This window comes from Macadamia integrifolia, unplaced genomic scaffold, assembly GCF_013358625.1.
Source record: "Macadamia integrifolia cultivar HAES 741 unplaced genomic scaffold, SCU_Mint_v3 scaffold_113A, whole genome shotgun sequence".
NCBI lineage: Eukaryota > Viridiplantae > Streptophyta > Magnoliopsida > Proteales > Proteaceae > Macadamia > Macadamia integrifolia.
This window is the reverse complement of record NW_024870617.1, coordinates 297,694-319,769: the sequence shown is the minus strand read 5'-3', so window position 1 is coordinate 319,769 and position 22,076 is coordinate 297,694. Positions and strand designations below refer to the sequence as shown.

General features: G+C 38.3%; 3 protein-coding genes across 3 annotated transcripts; 2 read left to right on the top strand and 1 right to left on the bottom strand.

Moving 5' to 3' along the window:
* Positions 1–551: 551 nt before the first annotated feature.
* On the bottom strand, positions 552–10,848 carry LOC122070805 (pyrroline-5-carboxylate reductase-like). Its single transcript, XM_042635029.1, has 3 exons — positions 10,394–10,848; positions 9,657–9,705; positions 552–724 (listed from the first exon to the last, which is right to left on the bottom strand). The coding sequence occupies exons 1-3, from the start codon at positions 10,613–10,615 to the stop codon at positions 567–569; spliced, it is 429 nt and encodes a 142-aa protein (XP_042490963.1). The 5' UTR covers positions 10,616–10,848; the 3' UTR covers positions 552–566.
* A 361-nt stretch (positions 10,849–11,209) lies between these two features.
* On the top strand, positions 11,210–12,348 carry LOC122070822 (putative methyltransferase DDB_G0268948). Its single transcript, XM_042635066.1, has 2 exons — positions 11,210–11,424; positions 11,544–12,348. The coding sequence occupies exons 1-2, from the start codon at positions 11,275–11,277 to the stop codon at positions 12,180–12,182; spliced, it is 789 nt and encodes a 262-aa protein (XP_042491000.1). The 5' UTR covers positions 11,210–11,274; the 3' UTR covers positions 12,183–12,348.
* A 2,658-nt stretch (positions 12,349–15,006) lies between these two features.
* Positions 15,007–21,642, top strand: LOC122070806 (mitochondrial fission 1 protein A-like). Its single transcript, XM_042635030.1, has 5 exons — positions 15,007–15,370; positions 19,523–19,658; positions 19,873–19,994; positions 21,054–21,117; positions 21,200–21,642. The coding sequence occupies exons 1-5, from the start codon at positions 15,278–15,280 to the stop codon at positions 21,292–21,294; spliced, it is 510 nt and encodes a 169-aa protein (XP_042490964.1). The 5' UTR covers positions 15,007–15,277; the 3' UTR covers positions 21,295–21,642.
* The last annotated feature ends 434 nt before the right edge of the window (positions 21,643–22,076 follow it).

Here is a 22,076-nt window from a genome sequence, read left to right as displayed (position 1 = left end):
TGCTTTCAAGCTTCAGTCACAGGTTAGCCTTTTAATTTTTACTTTTGTGTGATGTACATGTTGATTTTTTATGACTTGATGAGTGATGAATTGATGTATAACTGTATAAGTCAATAATTTATGTTGATTTTTGATGACATGATATGGCTATGTTGATTTTTTTGATGATTTGATGTTACTTAATGTTTGTTTTATATGTTACAGGGTATATATTCTAGGCTTGTAGCATGCTAAATAACTTTAAAAAATAGGGAAAATAAAAAAGTAGCATATTAAATAATTTTAGAAAATAGAAAAAATGACACACAGGCGATTCATCGCCAAATCGATTAGCCACCCCTCCACCGCCTTGGATCGATTTGACGTCGTGACAACTATGCTCTCATCTACAAGAATAAGGTTCGAGATGCCATTTAAAACCATAGAGACATTTCTTTTCAGGTACTTTGATATAATATCCTCTTTGCATATTAAAAGAACACTTCTACTATTTGAACAAGGGGAAGAGAAAGGGTTTTCAGGGAAAGTTAAATAGGATAACAATTATCACAGTACTTTGGAAATCCTCATTTAAAAAAATAAAAAATAAATAAATAAATAAATAAAATAAAAATAAACCTTTCCATACACACCTGCAAGTCACTCAGGTTGGTTCCTGCAGCAACTGAAACCAAAAGTTTCTTCTTTGAGAGTACTGGTTTCAACTGTAAAACCACGTCCTTAACTGCAATTGAAAAAAACTCATATTATAAGTAGGCAAAAGAAACTGAAAATAGTGCTCTATAGGACATTTTCACCTTACTGATTATCAAAAAAAAATATATATATATATATAATAATTAATTAATTAATTAATTAATACCATTTTCCTGATCCTTTCTGGTCTAAATTGGGTTATTCAGGGAGGTATCATCAAATAATGGCTATATCATTCCACTAGGAAAATGAGGAAGATTCTTTGAAGGCCAATGCTCTGGCCAGGTTGGTTGTTATCTGGGAGGAAAGTAATCAAGTTTTATAGGACACAAGAAGGAATTGATGGATCTAATTATTACCCTGTGAATGTGTGCTTCTTATACTTGCTAGTTCTGATTCATCTCGCTGGTCTCCAATAGTCCAATCAGTTAACCAAGTTTTTGTTTCATTGTTCCTCAGTTTCTAATATGGTATTCTATTCCCAGGTTCAGCCATCATTTTCAGGTAAGACCATAGTTAGTTAAAACGGAAACAGGAAAAAAAATGGTGTTTGGAACAGACGTATGTTAAACGGATCAAAATGTGAATGGGACGGTAAAAAATACGGTCAAGTACATTAAGAACGGCCAAAAAAATGAAAACGAATGTTATGCACTTTAAATGTCTAAATTTGAACAATACTACGCCAAAAAAAAGGCAATATACAATGATAAATAAAAGAATTACACTTAAATTGCGTATCCAATGTTAAAACTAAATTGCTCAATAACAAATTAAGCATTTGAAATACGAATATCAAACACCAAAGCCACATTAAAAGATTTAAAAGACAACATAGTGAGTTTTGACTTCTGTGGAGGACCATAGAGGCATAGGTTGTTGTTCGCATTAAAACAAGTAAACGACTGCCATCATTGCTATATAGGTAGCAATGACAGTAGAGCAAGCATAGGCCTTTTCAAGTCCTTGAGAGAAGACGTTTGCAGAGAGGGGGCTCTTTCTCACTGAAAGGAGGATAGGGTTAGGATTTTTATCCAAGATCTCCTCAACATTGTTGAGGAGGGGAATTCGTCAAGCATCATAGCATAGCATGGACAAGATCCAAGCACGCAGCAGGTCTCCTCCACCGTAGACCATTTGGGGCATTGTCTCAGCGAAGTGAATAGTTTATTGCAAAACTTTCTCGACGACGACATTGGGTAGAGCGACCATGGTTGCTGCAATTGACGTCTAGGATCAACAAGGCCTCTCATGTGTAAGCAGCTTTCAAAACAGGGGCTTTGCTTCCCTATTCCCCATCCTTTCTCTTTTCCACTATAAGTGTGCATCACCCAAAATAAGGGCTATGCTCCCCTCTTTCTCTCTCTCAATCGTAGCCTTACAGTTACCCAGTTCCCACTGATGTGCTGCCTCACCACGAGTTAAATGACCAAATGTTTCGTGAACCAGGAATCAAGGTTGGCCGCTCGAGTCTAGAAGTTAGGCAGAGAATTTTGGGCTTTTTTTTCAATTTAAAAATTTGGAAATTTTTTTCCCCACCCATTCCCCTTTTTTCCCATCTCTTTGGGAACAGCTTGGTTGTACACGTATGATACAGGACAGCCATATTATATGTGAATTAACTAACAAAGGGTAAGAGCATTGCTGTCTGTTTTCTGAAGTCCCAACTGAAACTGACTGATCTTAAATTTGTTTCTACAGCTGTTTCAGTTTCTATTTTTTGCTCTTCATTTGTTTCTAAATCTCATTTATATTTCTGCAAGTTTTTAATCTTTAATTTCTAATTTCATAGTTACTATTTTGGTGGTCTCTAATTTTTAGTAGAATCTATTTTGGTAACTATTAATCTTGGTACTAGACCAAACAGCCATTAAGACTAAGAAAGCTAGTTTTAAGACATAGCAAAGGACTAAAATGGTAAGAAGATAAAAAGAGGTATAATGTTGCCAGAAACGAAGCTAAGAAGATTGTGGGGATAGCAAGGGAGAAAAAATATGAAGACCTTTATAATAATCTGAAGACAAATGAAGGAGAAAAAGCTATCTACAAGATAGCTAACATGAGAGAAAGGAAGAGTAGAGATTTCGACCATGTGAGATGTACTAAAAGTGATGATGGTAGAGTGTTAGTAAGGGATAAGGACATTATGAAAAGATATGAAAAGTATTCAAATCAGTTTTATTTCAGTCACAAGTCTATTATTAGATTAGGACTAGTTTCCATTCAGATAAGGCTTTGAGGTTAATGTTTTTATTTAAGTCTTTGTAAGAGCCGAGAGCTCCACGAATTGATGAATAAAGAAAGATTATTTGCTCCGCATATCTGAGGGACTCAGTGAGGTGAGAAACCATTACAGACAGAGGCAATCTGGTCTGGATCAAATGGTGGGGAACCTTTTTTTTTTTACTTTTCTGTCATGCTCTGTTTTTCTTCAGAGACCAGGTACTGTTTTCCATTTGAGTTGATTGACGTTAAATTGAGTTTCATTCTCTGTTTGTGGGGTTAATAACATATTACTGATTGTATTAATGTCCTAAATTGATTGGTTCAAAGCCTCCTAATCCGAGACCGAAAAGCACCTGCGGCTCCCCTGTTTTGAGCCTTATTTCAGCCACTTGAAACCCAAACCGCAGGGTTCTCCATTGATCTGATTAAACCCATCTTTTAGGGTTTTTGTAGGGCCACTGGGAGTGAGACTCGACCAAAGTTTGGGACCTATCTGAGCTATTTTACTGCTGCTACTGAAAACCCCTAATTTTCCGAGTTTCTGAGATCAGATTTTTTTTTTTTTAGATTATTTTGGATGCAACCTTCTGATTCTTTTAACAGTTTGGGGTTTGGATCTAATTATTGAAGGGGTGATTCAGTTGTAATTTCAGCCAATTCCATTGGCTTGATTTGGTTTAATTCGATTTCTCTATTATTTTTCTGGTTGCTATCTGAGTAGATTATTTGAGGTCCTATTTGGGAGGTGTTTGTTTGGATCTAGGTTCATTCTATCCACACACACCCCTACCCCCACCCCACCAGTGGAAGAGCTTAGGATTATGTAGGGTATCTTGATTAACAAATCCTTTTAACAAGAGAACAAGCATAAGGAAAATGCCAGATGATTGGAGAAGAGGTATAATAGTTCTGATCTACAAAAATGAAGGTGATATTCAAAGTTGCAATAACTATAGAGGCATAAAACTAAGAGTACACCAAAGAAGAGAAACTACTATCTTGGAGAACAAATTTGGTTTTTATGTTAGGAGATCCACAACATAAACTATTTACCTACTTAAGAGGCTCATGGAAAGATTTGGAGTTTGCAAGAAGGATCTCCATATGGTCCTAGGAAAGAGATGGGTGTCGAGTAAATATGTGAATATAATTAAAGATATGTACGATGGAATGTGACTAATGTGAGAACCGAGGGAGGTCAAGGTAGTGAATTCCCAATCTACATCAAGAATAAGCTTTAAGCCCTCATTTGTTTGGATTATTATGGATGATGTAACCAGGAACATTTAAGACGAGGTTCCGTGGTGTATGCTCTTTGTTTATTATATTGTTTTAGTGGATGAGACAAAAGCAAGGATTAATGCTAAATAGGAGTTATGGAAATCAACCTTGGAATCAAAAGGTTTTAAGACAAGTATAACGAAAACAGAGTATATGATATGAAAGTTTAATTACTCAGATGGATCAACATGATGAAAATTAAGGAGAGAGAGATACCGCAAAGTGATTATTTTAGCTATATTTAGGGTCAACCATAACTAAAGAAGGTGATATAGAGGATGATGTTTCACTAATAATTAAAGTGGGATGGACAAAGTGGAGAGGTGTGTCTGAAGTATTGCGTGACCACTGTGATACTTTAAAGCTTAAGGGAAAATTCTATAAGACATTCATACAACCTCCTATGATGTATGAGGCGGAATGCTGGGTAATGAAGAAGCACCATATAGATAATCTTTGTGTATCATAGATGAGGATGCTGAGATGGATGTGCGGAAAAACTAAAATGATAAAGGAATTACCATATTAACGCTGATTTAGGAGATGCCCCAATTCATGATAGGCTTTGAGAAATTCATTTGAAGTGACATGGCTATGTTCAAAGGAGGCTTTAGGATGCACCAGTAAGGAAGAGTGATCTAATTTAGATTAAACGAACTAAAAGAGCCAAGAGCAGGCCTATAATGACCATATGATAAGTAGCAAGGAAAGACATGCATAGTTTAGGTCTTTCCCTAAGTATAACATCGAACATAGTTGATTGGAGGGCAAGGATCCATGAAGATGACCCTATTAAGGTGGGATTTACCAAGTTGTTATTAGGCTCCTTCCCTTTACCATTACTATTCTTTTTTTTTTTTTTTTTTTTTTTTTTTTTATGAATGGATAATCAATAAAACGGGGGAAAAGAGGGAGGATATACACACCAGAGGAGCCGAATGATACAACCCTACAGGGTGGGGGAAGGAAAGCATAAAATTAAAAGAAGAAGACCCCAGGAAACAACAATAAGTCTGTTTCTAGGGGAATCTGAAACAGTTCTATGGGGGAGAGAGGCAAGCTTGGAGGAGACGTCTAAGTAGATGGCCCTCCAAATCTTGTCAAAGGATTTAGAGTTGGAAATCCATCTACGAAGGTTACGCTCCAACCAAACATGGGAGATAGAAGCCCGAACGCCATCTTGCCAATAGCGTCACAAATAAAATTACCAGAAAAAGTCATATCAATCCAGATCCACTCTCTCTGAAGAGGAAGGGGAAGTCTCCGAGCAGGCCAGCATTTGGAGACGGCATGCTTCCAAATATGGGAGATGAAAGGGCAATCAAACAAGAGATGGTTGCATCTTCCATACCATTCCAGTAAAGGAAGCAAGCCGGGGAAACGGGAATGTGGCAATATATGAGGATGGATTGGGTGGGGAGGCAATTGAAGAGTGTTCTCCAGACAGTAAGGCTGTGATAGGGGATGTGGCCACGGAACCAGACAACCTTATGCCAAGGGGCAGTGGGGTTAGGGGACCGGGAGTGGTTCCAAGTCGAGGAGGAGAAGCGGCCCGAGGGGGAAGGGGACCAAATAATTCTATCAACACCAGAAGAGGGGAAGGAATGGAGTTGATGAAATGATGGATGCTAGAAAGAGAGCGAATAATAGGGATGGACCAAGAGCCATTGGAGATGATCAAGGATACTAGCGCATCTCTAGGGATACCATAAGAGTAGACCTCTCTATGGCTCACTATGAGGGAAATCACTCCAGTTGGATGCCAGTTGTCCAGCCAGAAGGAGGTAGCCCCATTACTGATAATGGATTTGATGGTAATTAAGGTGAGAGGTCTAGCAAGGAGGATCTTGCGCCACACCCAAGAGGAGTTGGGATTGATGTGACAAGTCCAAAGGGAGTCATTGCGAAGGAGGGAAGAGTAGACCCAAGACACCTAGATTCCAGGAAGTTTGGAGACCACTTTCTAGGACAACTTGAGGATGGCCGCATCCTTGATACACCTAATGCCAAGGCCTCCCCTTTGGAAAGGCAAACGGAGGACCAACAAATGGGGTGGGTAAATTTGGAAGAATCGGAACCCTTCCACAAGAAAGAGCAAAAGAGGGATTCGACAGATTTGATGATGCCTTTGGGTAGCTGGAAGACTCCAGACCAATAAACGTAGGATGATTGGAGACAAATGAGAACTATTCTTATTTTCTCCTTGCATATATCTATATATCCAACCCCGTTTAGTTGGGATAAGGATAAGTTGTTGTTGTACTAATTCTGGTAGTTCCATAGTTGTCAAAGTGTCTCCTAGGCACTAAGCAGCCTAGTTTCTGGGCGAGTGTCGCCTCATTGCACTGGTGCCTAACTATAAGGCACAACATTTATTTATGTCAAATATCATTACATTTACTTAAGAAATTATTCATAAATAAGAAAATATCCCCTATTTGAACCAAATAAAAATAGTTTAAAATCAAGTTCTAAAAGGATAAAAAGTCAACCCCCCAGAATCAAGAACAAAAATTGAATTCTTTGTTGTGTAGGCGATTTTCAACTTTCAAATCCTGAGATTTTTCTCAATTCTGAAATTTTCATAAATCTTTTCACGGTAAAACATTGTTAAAAACCAAAAGTCCAGTAAAATAATCTTTTGCCTTGATATCCATAATTTAGGCAATTTTAACAGCATTCACGCACTTTTATGTAAGTTTGACTATAGCATAACTTTGTCATTAAGACATATATTTAAGTAATCTGAGACTTGTTGGATAGCCGGTTTTGTGCTCTACTAATGCAAAATTTCTCATGTAAAAATAAAATCATTTGACTAATCAAACATATTATAGAACAATAACATTTCTCTAAATGTTTTTTTTTTTTTCTGACTTAATGTGAGTTAATGTTGTTTTTTTATGATTTGATGTGGCTTAATGTTGATTTTTTATGACTTGATGTGGCTTACTGTTGATTTTTTTTATCATACAAGGTATATGTAGAATACTAAATAATGTTAGAAAAGAGGAAAAATGAAAGAAAATAACACTTGGTCTCCTTAGGCGCCTTGTTCACCTTAAGTGGGCGACTTGTCGCCTAAACTTCGCCTTGGCCCGTGACAACTATGTCTGGTACTGGTGGGGGTAGGTTGAATGAACCCTAGGTTCAGGTTGCACACACCTCTTACAAGACTCCAAGGAAGCCCAAATCAGAAAAATCAACAAAAGTAAACCCTCTCAGATGAAGGTTAAACTCTAATCAACACTCACAAACAGTTAGAATAGGTGATACCCAAAATAAAGCAGAGATCAAATGGCAGGACCCAATCACAATCAAAGAATAATCAAATCTGAAACACAAAATCTAGGAATATGAGAGATTTAATTGCAGCAACTAGAGACTCAAATCAGTCTCCAAGTCTGGTCAAACTTCAGTCTCCCATGAACCTTCCAGTCCCCAAAATATAAGCCAGATCCAACGGTTAGATGTAAGACTAAATTATAGAATCAGAACAGCTGGCCTGATCAGCACAATACCCTTGTCGAAGTTTTCTTTAGGGAGAATGCCCCAAAAGCTCACCTTGATCCGATGGTCAGATATTCCTCGGGTGGAGAGTTGATTGAGTCAGGAAATAGGCTCCAAAATAGAGCATCCACAGGGTATAAACAAGTGTCCTCTAATATAGGTTAACACTAACAGAATACTAGGAATATTAACGAACTGTTGAAGGTTGATTTAACTCAAATCAGGAACCAATCACAGAACAGCAATATCAGTTGATTGAGGAAGTAAAACAGAGAGGATAAATAGCTAATGGAATCCCACCAATAAACTGGACCAGAATCTCACTGTTCCCAAGGATCTCCCACCTGAATTGTACAGCACTCCATTGAAGAACAGAATAAACTCTTACTTCATCAAATCATGGCCAAGGCCCTTCCAAGCTGTATTTACATAGAAAAACTAATAAACAGTTCTAATCTAACTATGAGTGTGGAATCCTAATTGCTAATAGCAAACATAACTTAAAATGGAAATATCCCATGCATAGGTGAGAGAGTTCAAAACTAATTAAACAACTCAAAATAAAAAAGAACTAATACTTAGTCCCTGGAATGGGCTGGAATAAGCCCACGAGCTGGGCCTGGTTCTTCTTGCGGGAGTAGGTGAGATACTCCCTGCCTGCATCAAGTACTTACTAATTCTGCATCTGGTTTCAAATTTTAGAACTTCCCTAATCCAAGAATAGCTTCATATCTTTGAATCTGACCACTGAATTTCTTTCAAACTATGGTAGTTGATTCTCTTTGAAAAATAGACCAATCGAACAAGGTTATCTGCCCATTTGAACCGTCTTCATTTTTCTATTGAATTTCTTCAAATTCTGATTTGGTTCCTAATCCCTGCAATTCTAGGTTTCCATGAGGTTTTCTAACCCCAATCCTTAGGTAACCTAGAAACCATTACCCAGCAGATAAGAACACAACCATTTAAATTTTGGCACTTGTGGTTTTGGCACATCAAGCTATGAAAGACATTGAGCCATGCTTCGAATTCTATTGTGCCCGACTTTATTCAGTGATGGCCAAACCAAAAGTAATAGGATTTTGGTTAAAACGGATCAATGCTAATGAATTTATTTGGAACAATGAAAAGCCTGTTCTCTGTATAACCATTTGCTAGACCAAACAATCAATCATGACAAAAGCGCTATAAGGTTTGATTTCCTTGAGAGAGTTGTTCTGTCAATCAATCTAGGGACTGAGTTTCATGATTGATTAATATAAAAAATAAATAAATAAATAAACAAACAAAAAACCATTGATTCCAAAAATAGGAATAAACAGCTTCAACAGTGAACCTTGCCACACCAAGCTAAGAAACTCAAGTGACACTAACTGCCTAACCAACTTTAAAACAAATCATAAAAAATGCATGCAAAAATATTCTCAAAGGAGGAAACTGCAGGCGGCAGAAAGGATGTTTAAAAGATGACCAAAAACCCCACCATATTGTGCAATGAATTACCAAGTAATTGTTACTCGCACACTATTACTGACTACTTAGAGTTCAGAAAAGGAGAAAAATTATCAATACATCATTAGTCATCAGCATGTACATGCCAATCATCTTCGTCTATTCCATGAGAAATGCAACTCCACCCCCCCCCCCCCAAAAAAAAGGGACTAAAAATACTCAAATCTTAATGTTAACATTTTGTGCTGAAGATCCAGACAGATCAAAAGAACAGATCCATGACAAAAGTAAAATGTTTTATCCCCTTGCTTCTAGCATTAGTAAGATACCCAATGTGAATGTTTTATTCCTTCCCTCTCAGAATTAAAATCATAAAAAACACACGCAATACAACATTTTGATACCAATTCTAGGGTATTGAGCAGCTCCTTGTAGATAATCAAGAAACTAAATGGCTACTTGATGAGCAAAGGTTTTTTGTAGAGGGATACCAACTTGAGGTTTCACGGAGAAAACAATCACATTACTGTCTTCAACTACCTGCATAATTATGAGACAGAGAAATTAGATAGTTAGCGATTCATGGAAACAACAAGAATTACTTACTCTTAAAACTCTACAATCTTAAGAAATATTAAATTCAAATATACCACGAAGACAAACGTGGAAGAGAAAAAAAAACCTGAAACACACAGGAAAGATATGTGGAACCTCCCCCCCCCCCCCTCCCCCTTCCCACCAAAAAAAAAAGAGCACTCATAAATAATCCATTTCGAAAGTAACAATTCAGCATCAAGATCTCTTCAACAGAGCCGCACTTAGAGCCGCACACTAAAATTAGAAAAAGGAATTAGAAGAAGCAGAAATGATCCGCACTTAGAGCCGCACACGAAAGCACAAGTTTAGACGTGCTTCAACAAACCAGAAAAGAGAAAAAAAAAATGTTAGGGAATTAATAAAGTTCTCGAATTAACAATTCAGCATCAAGATCTCTTCTTCAAACAGAATATCAAATGCATCCGAAAAGACAACCTCCAATTATCAATTGAGAAAGAACTGGGAGTAAAAAGGAACTGAAATAAAATTAGAATAATCCATGCAATTAAGCAAGAGCATTGGCGAAAGAAAAACACGAAATTAAGAATTCAACTGTCGACTGAGGATGAAATTGAGAATGAAGGATCTGAAAGAAACACCAAATCGAGAACGAATAACAATCAAATCATACCTCCTGATTAGTATCGAATACTTTGGCACCAAACGAAGAGAATGCCTCCCTGCGACTAGCATCCTTATGAACAGCAGTTCGAATTCTTGAAGCAGGCAAGACGCCGGACTGTACCACTCCTTTGGCGATACTCTCCGCCATTTTTCCAGCTCCAATGAATCCCAATTTGAAAGTGTCGAGAGGAATCGGAGTCGCCATGGCTACAGTTTCTTCAGATTGCATTTCCAAACTCGCTCGATCTCAACAGCTCTCTCTAAGGAGGACGGCAAGTGCATGGGACTTTCCCAACAACCAAAACCCTAGGAAGTGGCAGAGCTCAGAAAACAAACCCTTTTTTGGAGGGAAAATGGCAGTTTGGTCATATCGTAAACTTCGGTTGTTTCGTTTCTTTCTCGTTTTGTAGACGTCCTCCGCATCCCGGACTTGCGAGAGTGCTGCTGCTACTCCTACGCCTCTCTCTCTCTCTCTCTCCCCTCAACCTAACAGACGTCATCTACCCCATCATCATGTGGGTCCCGATAAGAATCCCACCTTTCATGCACGTTAATTAAGCCCTACTAGGAAATAAAAGAAGATAAGGGAGAGGTGGATTAGAAAATAGTACTAGAACTGTTTCTCCACGTCTCTTCACCATCTTCAAATTACAAAACCACCCCTGCGATGCTTTTTCCCACCTCAATATTGGTCCGCCTTATGAGAGTCATTTCCATGCAATTTCATAGGGTCAAAATTCAATAATGGCAAGTTGGCAACACCATCTTTAATTTTTTCTTCGTAACACACATGGGTTAATTTGAGCTATAAATAGGGAAGAGACCAACCCGATTCGAAACCACAGAGAAAGAAAGAAAGAAAGAAAGAAGAAGAGGAAAGAGGAAGAGATGGCAAATCTGTTCAACAAGCAAGCGAAGATGTATTTGGAGACTCGGCCGAGTTATCCGCCGAAGTTGATCGAATTCATAGCCTCCAAAACGCTAGGCCGCCAGCTCGCCTGGGATGTCGGCACCGGCAACGGCCAGGCGGCATTTTCCGTGAGTCCTCTCTTCTCTTTCTTTTATTATAGTTTTCATTCTCCGTGATTGCATACATACCTGCCTACCAGCCATTTGTACCACTTCGGATTTCTCAACCATTTGATACTATTTTTCAGTTGGCGAAGATATTCAAAGATGTGGTGGGTACAGACACAAGCGGGGAGCAACTCTCTTTAGCCCATGATCTCCCCAACGTTCGTTACCAACAAACCCCACCCACCATGTCCATAGATGAAGTGGAGAGCCTCGTGGCACCACAAGGAACGGTTGATCTGGTGACCATTGCCCAAGCCCTCCATTGGTTTGACCACACAGCCTTCTACCAACAAGTGAAAAGGGTCCTCAAGAAACCCCATGGAGTTATCGCTGGATGGTGCTACTCTGAGCCAGAAGTTAACGACGCCATTGACGCCGTCTATTCACGGATCTATAAAGAGTCCGCACCGTACTGGGCCCCACCAAGGAAATTTGTGGACTACAGGTACAGGACCATTGATTTTCCTTTCGAGCCCGTAGAAGGAGAAGATCACACGGGTCCATTTCAATTTGAAGCGACGAGGACAATGGATTTGGAATCTTATTTTACGTACATAAGATCATGGTCAGCATATCAGACGGCTCGTGGTAAAGGTGTCGAGTTGTTGACGGAAGAAGTGGTCAAAGATTTTGAGAGAGCTTGGGGAGGAGATCGAACAAGCCAGAAGATAGTGAGATTCCCAATTTATGTGAGGATTGGGAGGGTTGGAACTCAGTGAGAAAATATTGTCTTGATCATCAAGGCCCTGTGAACATGTTTTTACCGTGCCCAAATTTTTCAGTTGATTAATGTCATAATTGATAATTTGATGGAATGTAGATTCTTTAGCCAATCTTGCGCCTCCTATAATTGATGAAATTCTCAAGATCCCTATTTGTTCTCAACATGACATTTGGTGCTGTATTTTATCTAAAAATGGTGCTTTCTCAATAACTCGAGACGTTGTGAAATTCCTTTTTACCTCCCACCCAGTGTAGGATTGAGGTTATGGAATTGAATTTCAACTAACCCTCTCCCCTCAAATTGTGAAAGTTTTTATGGAAACTTCATATTCATCACAAATTCAAAATCTTTTTTGGGCTAACCCTGTTACTGGGATTCCTAACAAAGAGAAATTGGGCAAATGGATTCCTATTGAAACTACATGTTTGTCATGCGGCAATGCTACTGATTCTATCTCTCACCTTTTCTTTCTTTATAACTTTCTTGACAGAATCTAGGCTAATGGTCCTTCCGGTTTGAGACCAAAAGTCTCAATATGCACTATTTTTATGGATGTGGTCAAGCACCTCTTCCTTCATGCTAACCTATTGTTGGCAGAAATTTGTTTGTATGACAAAAAAGTGATAGATGTGCGGGTGTGCTAGAGTCGTATAAACTCGAGAGAACAATCATAAAATATTGATTGACTTATAACTAGGGAGAAAGTAAGGTATTTCCATGCCTCGATCGCTCTAAGGGCTTAAAAGTGAAAAGCAAACTCTTGAAAATAGACAGAAGAATAAATCCATCCATTAAAATTGGTCCAAGAAGAATACAAATACATTACATCAATCATGGCAAACACAAGGGACAACCATAAAAGTAAACTAAGGAAAACCATGACAAACACACGGGTTGTCATGTTCTTTGAAACAATCATGATGAAGTACAGAATTGATCTATTGAGAAAAATATAAAGAAAAGACTAATCTAAGGAAATGTAAAGACAACAAACTGAAACTATTCTACTTGAATAGAAAATGATAGTTGATGCATTTTGTGTAGTTTGTTTGATTGGTTGGAGATCCCTTATCCTTCCATTGAAGCATTTTTGTAATTTATTTGAAAGATCCAATTTTTTTGGCAGTTTTGTAACTGCAGGAACTCATATTTCACATCCTTAGTGGGTAGTTATTAGAATCACTCCCTTGATTGGTTGTAACTGCTTAATCACTCAAACCATATGTTTATAACTTCCCTAGAACTAAACTATGTTTGTACGAATCATGTTGATTGACAATCGGTCAATCTGACTGTAAAAAGTTCTAATCGGCCAGTTGATTGTAAAATGTCATGATTAGTCATCTAACAGTACCTGGTCAGTTTGTTCGATCCACCTGATGATTATTTTGATTAATCAACTCCTTAATATAAGATCGTCATTTTTTGCCAATTTGATTACTGGTCAGCTCCTTAACACAATCGGTCAATAAATTGACATTGATTTATTGACCGATTGTCTTGTAGGTCAGATTTGCTAAAATTGGATACTAACAATTGCCTCCCCAAATCCCTGTGAATGGTGTTATTAGCACAAAGTTTATAGAGATTTTGTGGACATGTTTTGATTCTTCAGTCATATAGCACCTCTCTTGATAATGAACTAGTCGAAACCAACATTTAGGACTACTTGACCATTTCAATTGTGGCGCATTATATCTTGGCCATGTTTGTCAACCACATTAATCTTGACCGATGTTGGTCATTATACCCTTTTACTAAATGTGTCAAAGTGAAATAAAAATTGAGAAGATAAAATTGAAGACTAAATCATTTGAGTGAAACCAACTTAAATCAATTGAGGTCCAAATTCACTTTGAAATTATGAGATTAATTTGAAAAGAATCTAGAAAAGAAAAGGAAAAGAAAAGGAAAAGAAAAGAGAATAAAATAAATGAAATGGTGAGAAAATAAAAAAAAAGTAGTATGTATGTTTGGTTACCATTAGAAGAAAAGAAAAGAAAAAAAAGAAAATAAATTTTTTTTTTTTATGTTTTCTCATGTTTACTTGTGTGTTTGGTAAGGATTTTTTTTTTTTTTTTCTGGAAACAAAAGAAAACTTCACAATTCCTACAAGGAATTTTGAAATTCAAAAACATAATCTTCACTTCGATCAAGACATGCCAAGCACAAAGATAAATTCTTAAACCTTCTTTTTCTTGTCTTCCCTTGGCTACCAAACACAGCCTTAGTGAAGTGAAAAGTGATCGACTACCAAAGGGGAGCATTCTTACATCCATTTCGCTCTCAAGCAGGTTCTTGGAAGCCTACTTAGGACGTACACACAATCTTCTATATTATGAAATAAAAAAAATATATATATTTTTAATAGATTTTATATCATTAATGAGGGTAATTTTTATAATTTTATATAAAATTATATTAAATAATTATTTATTTTTTAAAACTTTTTTTTATTCTTGTATTAAATGATGAGATAAGGAATAACTAACAAATATTATAAATCTTTTAGGGTTTTTTTTTTTTCCCAATATAACTTCTTAGTTCATCATTTAATGGAAGAATTTATTTCTCGGATATCAATTTTTTTAATAGAAAAATATGCATTTTTTTTCTTTTTAATTATTGATTACCCATGTTCCAATATCGATACTTGATCCGGTTTTATCAGATGATCGATCCGATACCGATACTTGGAAGTTAGAACATGCTCTTGTGGGAAGAAGTTGCAACCTTTTGATAATTATCGAAACGTGGGCATTTTTATAATTTCGTCGTTCTAAATTAACATTTCTTAACAGCTTGCCTGACGACCTCAAATTTAGTTTCTAAGGAATTTAGATTTTTTCTTTGGTACTCTTAAACGTTGAATAGTGTAATATACCCTAAATTAATTATCACCGACAACGTCCCTGCAACTAAATCTTAATCAGCAAGTAAGTTTAAGTTCGGTTTTGAAATTTAAAGGCGGTTTTGAGTCTCATCCCAGGAAATTCCATTCCATCCAAATCGTATAAAAGTCGAGTTTCTTCTTCATATTGAGTACAAAAGGAAAAAGAGGTTCTTCATATTCAAATTCTTGTGGTAGCCATGGAAGGTAAGATGGGGAAGTTTTTTGATTCTGTTGGTGCTTTCTTCAGTGGCGGAGACCAGATACCTTGGTGTGATCGAGACATTATCGCTGTAAGTTCTGTTCTCTTAGTCGAATTAGTTTTCTTTCTGTTTTTTAAATGCTCGTCACTTGCTTTTGCTGGAGGATGAGTTAGATTGTCTCATATGACTTAGGGTTTTCATAGTTTCTTCTCTTCTTCTTGGTTTTATCTATTTCTTTACTATGAATTTATGATGATACTGAAATGCTTGCATGGATGGATGATTATTATATAGTTTGTACAAAAAATTGTATATTCATCAACCTGAAAGATTGGATTATGTTGGGTATCCTCTTGTTTGGTGTACTGTTTACATCCACAAAAACGCAGACGAGTCATAGTCTCCTAGAACCATACTGTGGGACTATTTTGGTTCTGTTTGGTATAGTTTTTATTTGTATTTTTGACTTATTTATGAGAAATTATTTAGGAGAATAAGTAATGTCATAAATATATAATTGTTTGGTTACTATTAAAAAGAATAGATTCAATTCTGTTGGAATGCGCCTAGATCTTGGCATGGGCATTTTTCTGTTTCAACGTCACCTGGATGCTTCTAGTAGTTCCTGCTACCCAAAGTCACATTCCCAAATGTACACATTTCCACTTGTCAATGTAAACCACCGCGAGAGATCTCTATCCCATTCCCAAACACACATTCTCTGCTACTCGTCCGATGTACCCATGAGAGAGAGAGAGTTGTCTGTTTGTCAATTGTCACTAACTAAGCAATGCTTTTAGAACCAGAGTTATGAAATTTCCATCATCCCACTCAACCTCTCATGTAGGAACTGGTAAACTGTAATCATTCCTATAGCGTACAATCCCTAACTGTTCCGTGTGCACCAGAAGGGTTGATGGCATGCTTGTAGAATCTCACTAGAAGGACTGTCCATGTATCTTCCGAAAGCCTCTTTTTAGGAAGAGGTGTTGAACCACATCTCTATTAATAATACCCTCGTTGTGTTATTTTGTTTTTGTTTTCAACTACTGACTGATGTGGCAAAGCTTCTGGTCTATCTATTCATCCTCCCAAAGCCTCATCCATTTCCCACCTTAGAAGCTGTTTTTCTCATGAAAGTCTGATGTTGCCTCATAAAATTTTTCTATCCCCATCCTTCTTTGTATTCCACCCAGGGTTTTCGGAATCGGAATTGAAATCGAAATCGAACAGCTCCTATTCCGATTCACCCTGCTTCAGAATGCCACTATTTGGATTCACCTATCTGGCCAGTCTGGATTCATGCATGATGGCCCCATGTCATTGTGTCTGACTATAAATAAATGGAAGGAACGTTCTGGAAGAAACTAAAAAGAGGGAGGGGCAGAGGGAGCTGGCACAAAAGGGGGAGAGTGAGGGTGATGTAGAGCCTATTGTCTCTATGTAGGAAAAGAAAACAAACCCAATCTCAGGCCAGAATCACACTTCCCATGGTTCTGGTTCTGGTCTTAGTTAAACCTAGGGTCAGGCTTCTGGTGGTGATTCCAATCAGACTCTATTGCAGAAAGGGTTGTCATCACGATCTTGAGGTGGTTTTGACCAAGTTCGAAACTGAGATATGGGTCGAAACCTAGTATTTTGTGGGCAAAACTTGACATATCATGGGCTCGTCAAAGCTGGTCGGAACTGGTCAAAATTGGTCGAAACTTGGTATTTTTAGTGAAAACAAGTCGAACCTACCAAAATCTATGAAATATGGTTGAAACTTGGTACATGTCAGTATCGACTCAAGGTTTTGTCTAGGTTTTTGTTGAAACTGAGATATCTCTTCTGAAACTGCAAGTTTTGACTGAGATGATCAACCTTGTACTGTGGTGATTTAAGAGGTTGGGTTTGGTGGTGATTCCATTCCCATAGGCCTTCGTGGTGAATCCAAGGTGATACCTTTATATTTCTTCTTTCGTTTATGTAAAAAATAAGTGTTGAGAACTTTAGAGGAGAAGGCCTAGGGCTAGAGAAGAGAAAGAGCCAGAGTAGGAGAGGGGGAGGGTGTAGGGAAGTTGAAGTAGGGGAGGAGAAGCGGTGAGGGAGGGAGGGGAGGAAAGAGAGAGGGAGAGAGATGGAGAGGGAGTGGAGAAGGGGGCAAAGACAGTCAAAGGCTAAGGAGGAGGGGGAGGGAGAGCTAGAATTGTTACATGATGCGACAACCTCAGCTGTCGGAAAAACTTCCGTAAACCTTTTTAGTTCTCCGGTCTTGTGAAGCTGTCTTATCTCCTCTACTCTGCCGAGATCATCTGCAACTATTCCAAGAACCTTGCAGAGAGATAGTACTTCTAAGTGGCTCTCTCGCAAACCAAAAAACCAGTTTTTGAAAAGGTTAGAAATGATTGGCCTTTTGTTTTGAGGAGTTTCCCTTGTATGGACGAAGTTGCTGATGTTCGGCACCTTTATGTCTAAGAGTGTTTGAGCACTTAATGGCTTTCTTTTTGGCTGCTTGCGAAGAGAGTCTTTAACCTAGGTTGGGCTAAAGTGCGCCCCTACCATAGACGGTTAGGTGCTTTCTCGCTTGTTGCCTCCGGTTGTGATCTACAACCACCATAGATCCTTCTTGTGGATCGGTCATGGAACTAAATTTTGGACATCTCGGCCGAAATTTCGGCAGTTTCAGTGGACCCTGAGATGACACCTGGTTTGTAGGAAATTTAGGAAAACAATGCCTGGTTTTGGCCAGGTTTCGGGTTTTGGCCGAAAACTGTCCGAAGCCTGAGATTGGTTACTTGGGATGGACTCTGATGGATCACATGGTTCTGTAGTCCTCAAAGGTCGACAATGGGCTTCTCGGTGGTTGGGAGAGATAGAGAGTGGTTTATGTGGATCTGGTGGAGCTGGTGGCAGTGGTGAAGGGCAAACTGATGCATTGGTCACCTGAGGAGAGAGTGGAGGGTGAGGTTTGGGTAGAACAAGATAGGACCAGGTGTGAAGCACTGCGTTGGTGGGTTGGTGGGATTGGCATGTGGAGCTGCAACCTGCAAAAGCTTGGAGTTACATGTTTTGAGAGTAGGAGGGTTCAGTGGGTCGGGTAGAATGAACAAAAAATTGGACCTGTATGGTGGTCCGGTGGATAAAAATGAAAGGGTAAAGCATGCTGTAGAGAGAGAGAGGGCTGAAGTTCGAGGGTTTGTCTAAGGGAGAGGGAAGACGAAGCAGATGGCTTTTTATTTTTTAAATATTATTTTAACTGATTCTTTTCCGATCTGATAAAGTGGATCATTTGAAGAGAATTGACCCATTCTTGGTTTGATCCTGCTGATCTGGATTGGAATCGGCCGGGGCCAATCCCGTCCCTGATCCCCAGTTCTAGAACCTTGATCCCACCAATCACCACGGACACCATATCTTAAAAGAATTGATGATTGTTTTTTATTTGGTGGTGGCAATGGATTGGATGGATCAATAAATCAAGTGATTGAGATGTGAGGCTGAGCTTTGACCGAGGTAGATTGCTCACCTCTCTTAAGTTTGATTACAACATTTGTGTTACTGATTGCCTAAGGAAAAATCAATAGGTATCTTTTCCATATGTTGTTCTTTGAATGAATTATATAGTATGTTGGCATCTCTGTCATTTTTCTGAAGAGATTTTTTGTGTTTTAGGATATGCTCCACTGCAAATTATCATCCTTGTCATACCTCCAAGTCGTTCAGCATTACAATTATTTGGGCAGGAAGTCAACGCACTTACATAGGAAACCTTTGATATACATATTATTTAGAAAATACCTTTAGCTCACCTATTGTTGAATCATTTCCGTGAATACCAGAATCATGTGTTTCATTTAAAACGGCTACGGAAAAGCCATTAGGACCATTTTGTGTAATTAGTTCCTGCCTCCCAAACCCTTCTTCTTGTATTAAGGAATCATGTAATGTAACTAGTAAGCTTAAGCTTTGGCATGCAATTCAACTTCGAGACATCCTTTGCACCATGCATTGTAACCCTTTATGGTTGAGCATGTAGTCTGTACTGCTGTGCTTTAAAGCATTTTCCTTGAGCCTTTCTATCTATTATCTACAGGCCTGACCACTTTCAACTTTTCTAACTGTGAGCTGTTACTCTTTGATTATGCCTGCTTTCCTTCTCCATCTCTTAAACAATAACTGAAGGTTGTAGAACATGTATCCCAGATTTGCTGTACTAGTTCTCTCGTCTGCTTGTATCATACGATTTTGATGCATGTGCAGGGTTGTGAAAGAGAAGCTGCAGAGGCTAATGGTGTCTCAGCAGAACATATGAGTGAAAGCATCATGAGGTTATCATGGGCTCTTGTTCACTCAAGACAACCAGAAGACATACAGCGTGGGATTGCCATGCTTGAAGGTAGAAGTTTTTCAATCCACTTAGTTTTCCTTTTGGTTATGTTCATGAGGTTCTCCCTTTAGTTTTATTATGGTTTCCAACCTATGCTCTGCTCAGCTTTCTACATTACAAAGTTAAAAATTAACCCACACTTTCCCTCCCCCCCCCCCCCCCCCCTCTGTCATCATTCTGAAACACTGTCATCCATACTTTACTGATTAATTTTTTGTTGCAGCTTCTTTGGCTGGTTCTAATACTCCTCCGCAGAAGAGAGAGAAGCTTTATCTTCTAGCCGTTGGATATTACAGAAGTGGTGACTATTCAAGGAGCAGGCAGCTTGTGGAACGATGCCTGGAGGTTTGATCTTTGTTCACCAATTTCATGATTAATTTGAAATAAACTCAGAACTCAGTAGAGGCAGTTTCTCTCTGTGGTGCAATATGTTTTAAGACGATTGCAACCAACTGCTGGATATTTTTTTTGGTGGGGTGGGGATAGTAGAACATCTCAAAGCTACGAAACATCAGTATGGTTAAAATTCCTCTAATCATTGTTCTTCTTTTTTGCATTTCTTTTTACCCATCCATCTACAGGCTCTGAGTCCCTCTGATCATGAGATGTGAGGCAGGTTTTTGGAGCCCCAGATCATTTGCTAGTCCTGCAAGCCCATAACCAAGTTGCTTCCTCCCAAAAATCCTTAACCAAAACTTCATGTTAGTTTACAAGGAGCTAGTATTGAGTTATTATTTTTATGGTGTTCTTGTCCAATGAGAGCTCTTTTAAATCAACACAGACTGCAATATCTTTTAGGACGATTGGGACCAACTGTTGGATGATTTTTTTTTTTTTTTTGGGGGGGTGGGGTGGTTTGTGTGGGTGATAGTAGAACTTCTCAAAGCCACAAAACATCAGAATGGTTAAAATTCCTCTAATCATTGTTTTTCCTTTTTGCAATTCTTTATACCCATCCATCTACATGCCCTGATTCTCTGATCATGAGACACAAGGCACGTTATTGGGGCACAAGGCCATTTTCTAGTCCTGCAAGCCCATGACCATGTTGTTCCCTCCCTAATATCCCTAAACCACAATTTCATGTTAGTTTATGAAGAGCTAGTGTTGAGTTATTATTTTCATGTTGTTTTCGTTCAATGAGAGCTCTTTTAAGCCAGCACACTGACTACATTCTGTAAGAGACTGTTTCCGTTCAAAGATGTTATTTCATAGCAAATCCATTTTCTGGTTTATTTCAGAATAGTCTTTCTATAAAATCAAATTGTCCATTTACCTATTTTTGTTGTTGCACCAGTTAAAAGCTGTTTGGAATCTTGGTTTTGTTGCTTTCTTAAACATTCTCATCAGTGAGCAATATATCCCAAGTTGCTACAACATTTCTAATGGGCTTGTTTTTTGTAGATTGCACCAGACTGGAGGCAGGCGTTGACTCTGAAGAAAGCGATTGAAGATCGTATTTCTAAAGGTAATGAAATGCTGTTTTCTTGCAACATAGTTGATCTCTTAATAGCATAAGTTGAACTGCCAGCATTCTGGTGCAACTGCAGATGGTGTGATTGGCATAGGAATTGCAGCAACTGCTGTTGGAGCTGTTGGACTTGTGGCTGGTGGCATCGCTACTGCATTAGCTCGTAAGAAATGAGGGAACTCCCTAACCAAAATATGTGCATTACTAAAAACTTCCGGGATGGCCTTCTCTCGGTTGCCTAAATGTGTTCAAGCCTTGAAGTACATTGCATGATGCACCGTACTTTTGTCCTGAATTTGGAAGTTTTAGATGGCATAATAGTCTAAACAAGTATGTTATATGTCAACATTGCGCAAAGACAGGCAGGATTAGATCGCCATTTTTTTTTTCTTTTGTGAGTCAGATTGTTTGTTGTAGTTTTTTTTATATTTTTTTTCAAGTTGTACGAATGACCGTCTTTGCGAAGAACCTCAAATGTGATCATGGATAACTATTGGTAATTTAGGGTGTGCATTTGTTCAAGAATTGCTGTTTCTATTGTAGTATACTAGTATTCTTGGAGGACTACTACTATAAGGTGTGTTATTTAACACTTTTTTTTTTTTGGGTGGTGTGGGGGTGCATGGGCGGAGAGAGAGGGAAAACCAATGTTTATGAGTTATTTTTCAATCGTATTTATATTGTATGACCTTTTTTTTTTTTTTTGGTTGTTTCTAATTATGGGTAGTTAAGTCTTTGGCTTGACTAATCTTGTGGGCTCATATTGACCTCACAATGGCATGGATTGGGTCATATTGTGGTTGAATGAGAATTATTTAAATTTCGCTGAAGTAATGAAGAGCACTGAATGTCCGTGTGAGTGGCTCCAAGAGGCGAAGGTCTCTAGCCAACTCAACTATATTTTATGACTAGCTTTTAATCCACAAGTTAATACCAATTACTTTTACCCAAAAAAA

What these genes read in the sequence shown, in the direction of transcription:
- LOC122070805 (XM_042635029.1), bottom strand. Translation starts at nt 10,615, where the DNA reads ATGCAATCTGAAGAAACTGTAGCCATGGCGACTCCGATTCCTCTCGAC. An exon ending in TATTCGATACTAATCAGGAG is followed by an intron (nt 9,706 to 10,393) that starts GTATGATTTGAT and finishes ATAATTATGCAG; the next exon opens with GTAGTTGAAGACAGTAATGT. An exon ending in CTCCGTGAAACCTCAAGTTG is followed by an intron (nt 725 to 9,656) that starts GTATCCCTCTAC and finishes TTTCAATTGCAG; the next exon opens with TTAAGGACGTGGTTTTACAG.
- LOC122070822 (XM_042635066.1), top strand. Translation starts at nt 11,275, where the DNA reads ATGGCAAATCTGTTCAACAAGCAAGCGAAGATGTATTTGGAGACTCGG. An exon ending in ACGGCCAGGCGGCATTTTCC is followed by an intron (nt 11,425 to 11,543) that starts GTGAGTCCTCTC and finishes ACTATTTTTCAG; the next exon opens with TTGGCGAAGATATTCAAAGA.
- LOC122070806 (XM_042635030.1), top strand. Translation starts at nt 15,278, where the DNA reads ATGGAAGGTAAGATGGGGAAGTTTTTTGATTCTGTTGGTGCTTTCTTC. An exon ending in GTGATCGAGACATTATCGCT is followed by an intron (nt 15,371 to 19,522) that starts GTAAGTTCTGTT and finishes ATGCATGTGCAG; the next exon opens with GGTTGTGAAAGAGAAGCTGC. An exon ending in TGGGATTGCCATGCTTGAAG is followed by an intron (nt 19,659 to 19,872) that starts GTAGAAGTTTTT and finishes TTTTTGTTGCAG; the next exon opens with CTTCTTTGGCTGGTTCTAAT.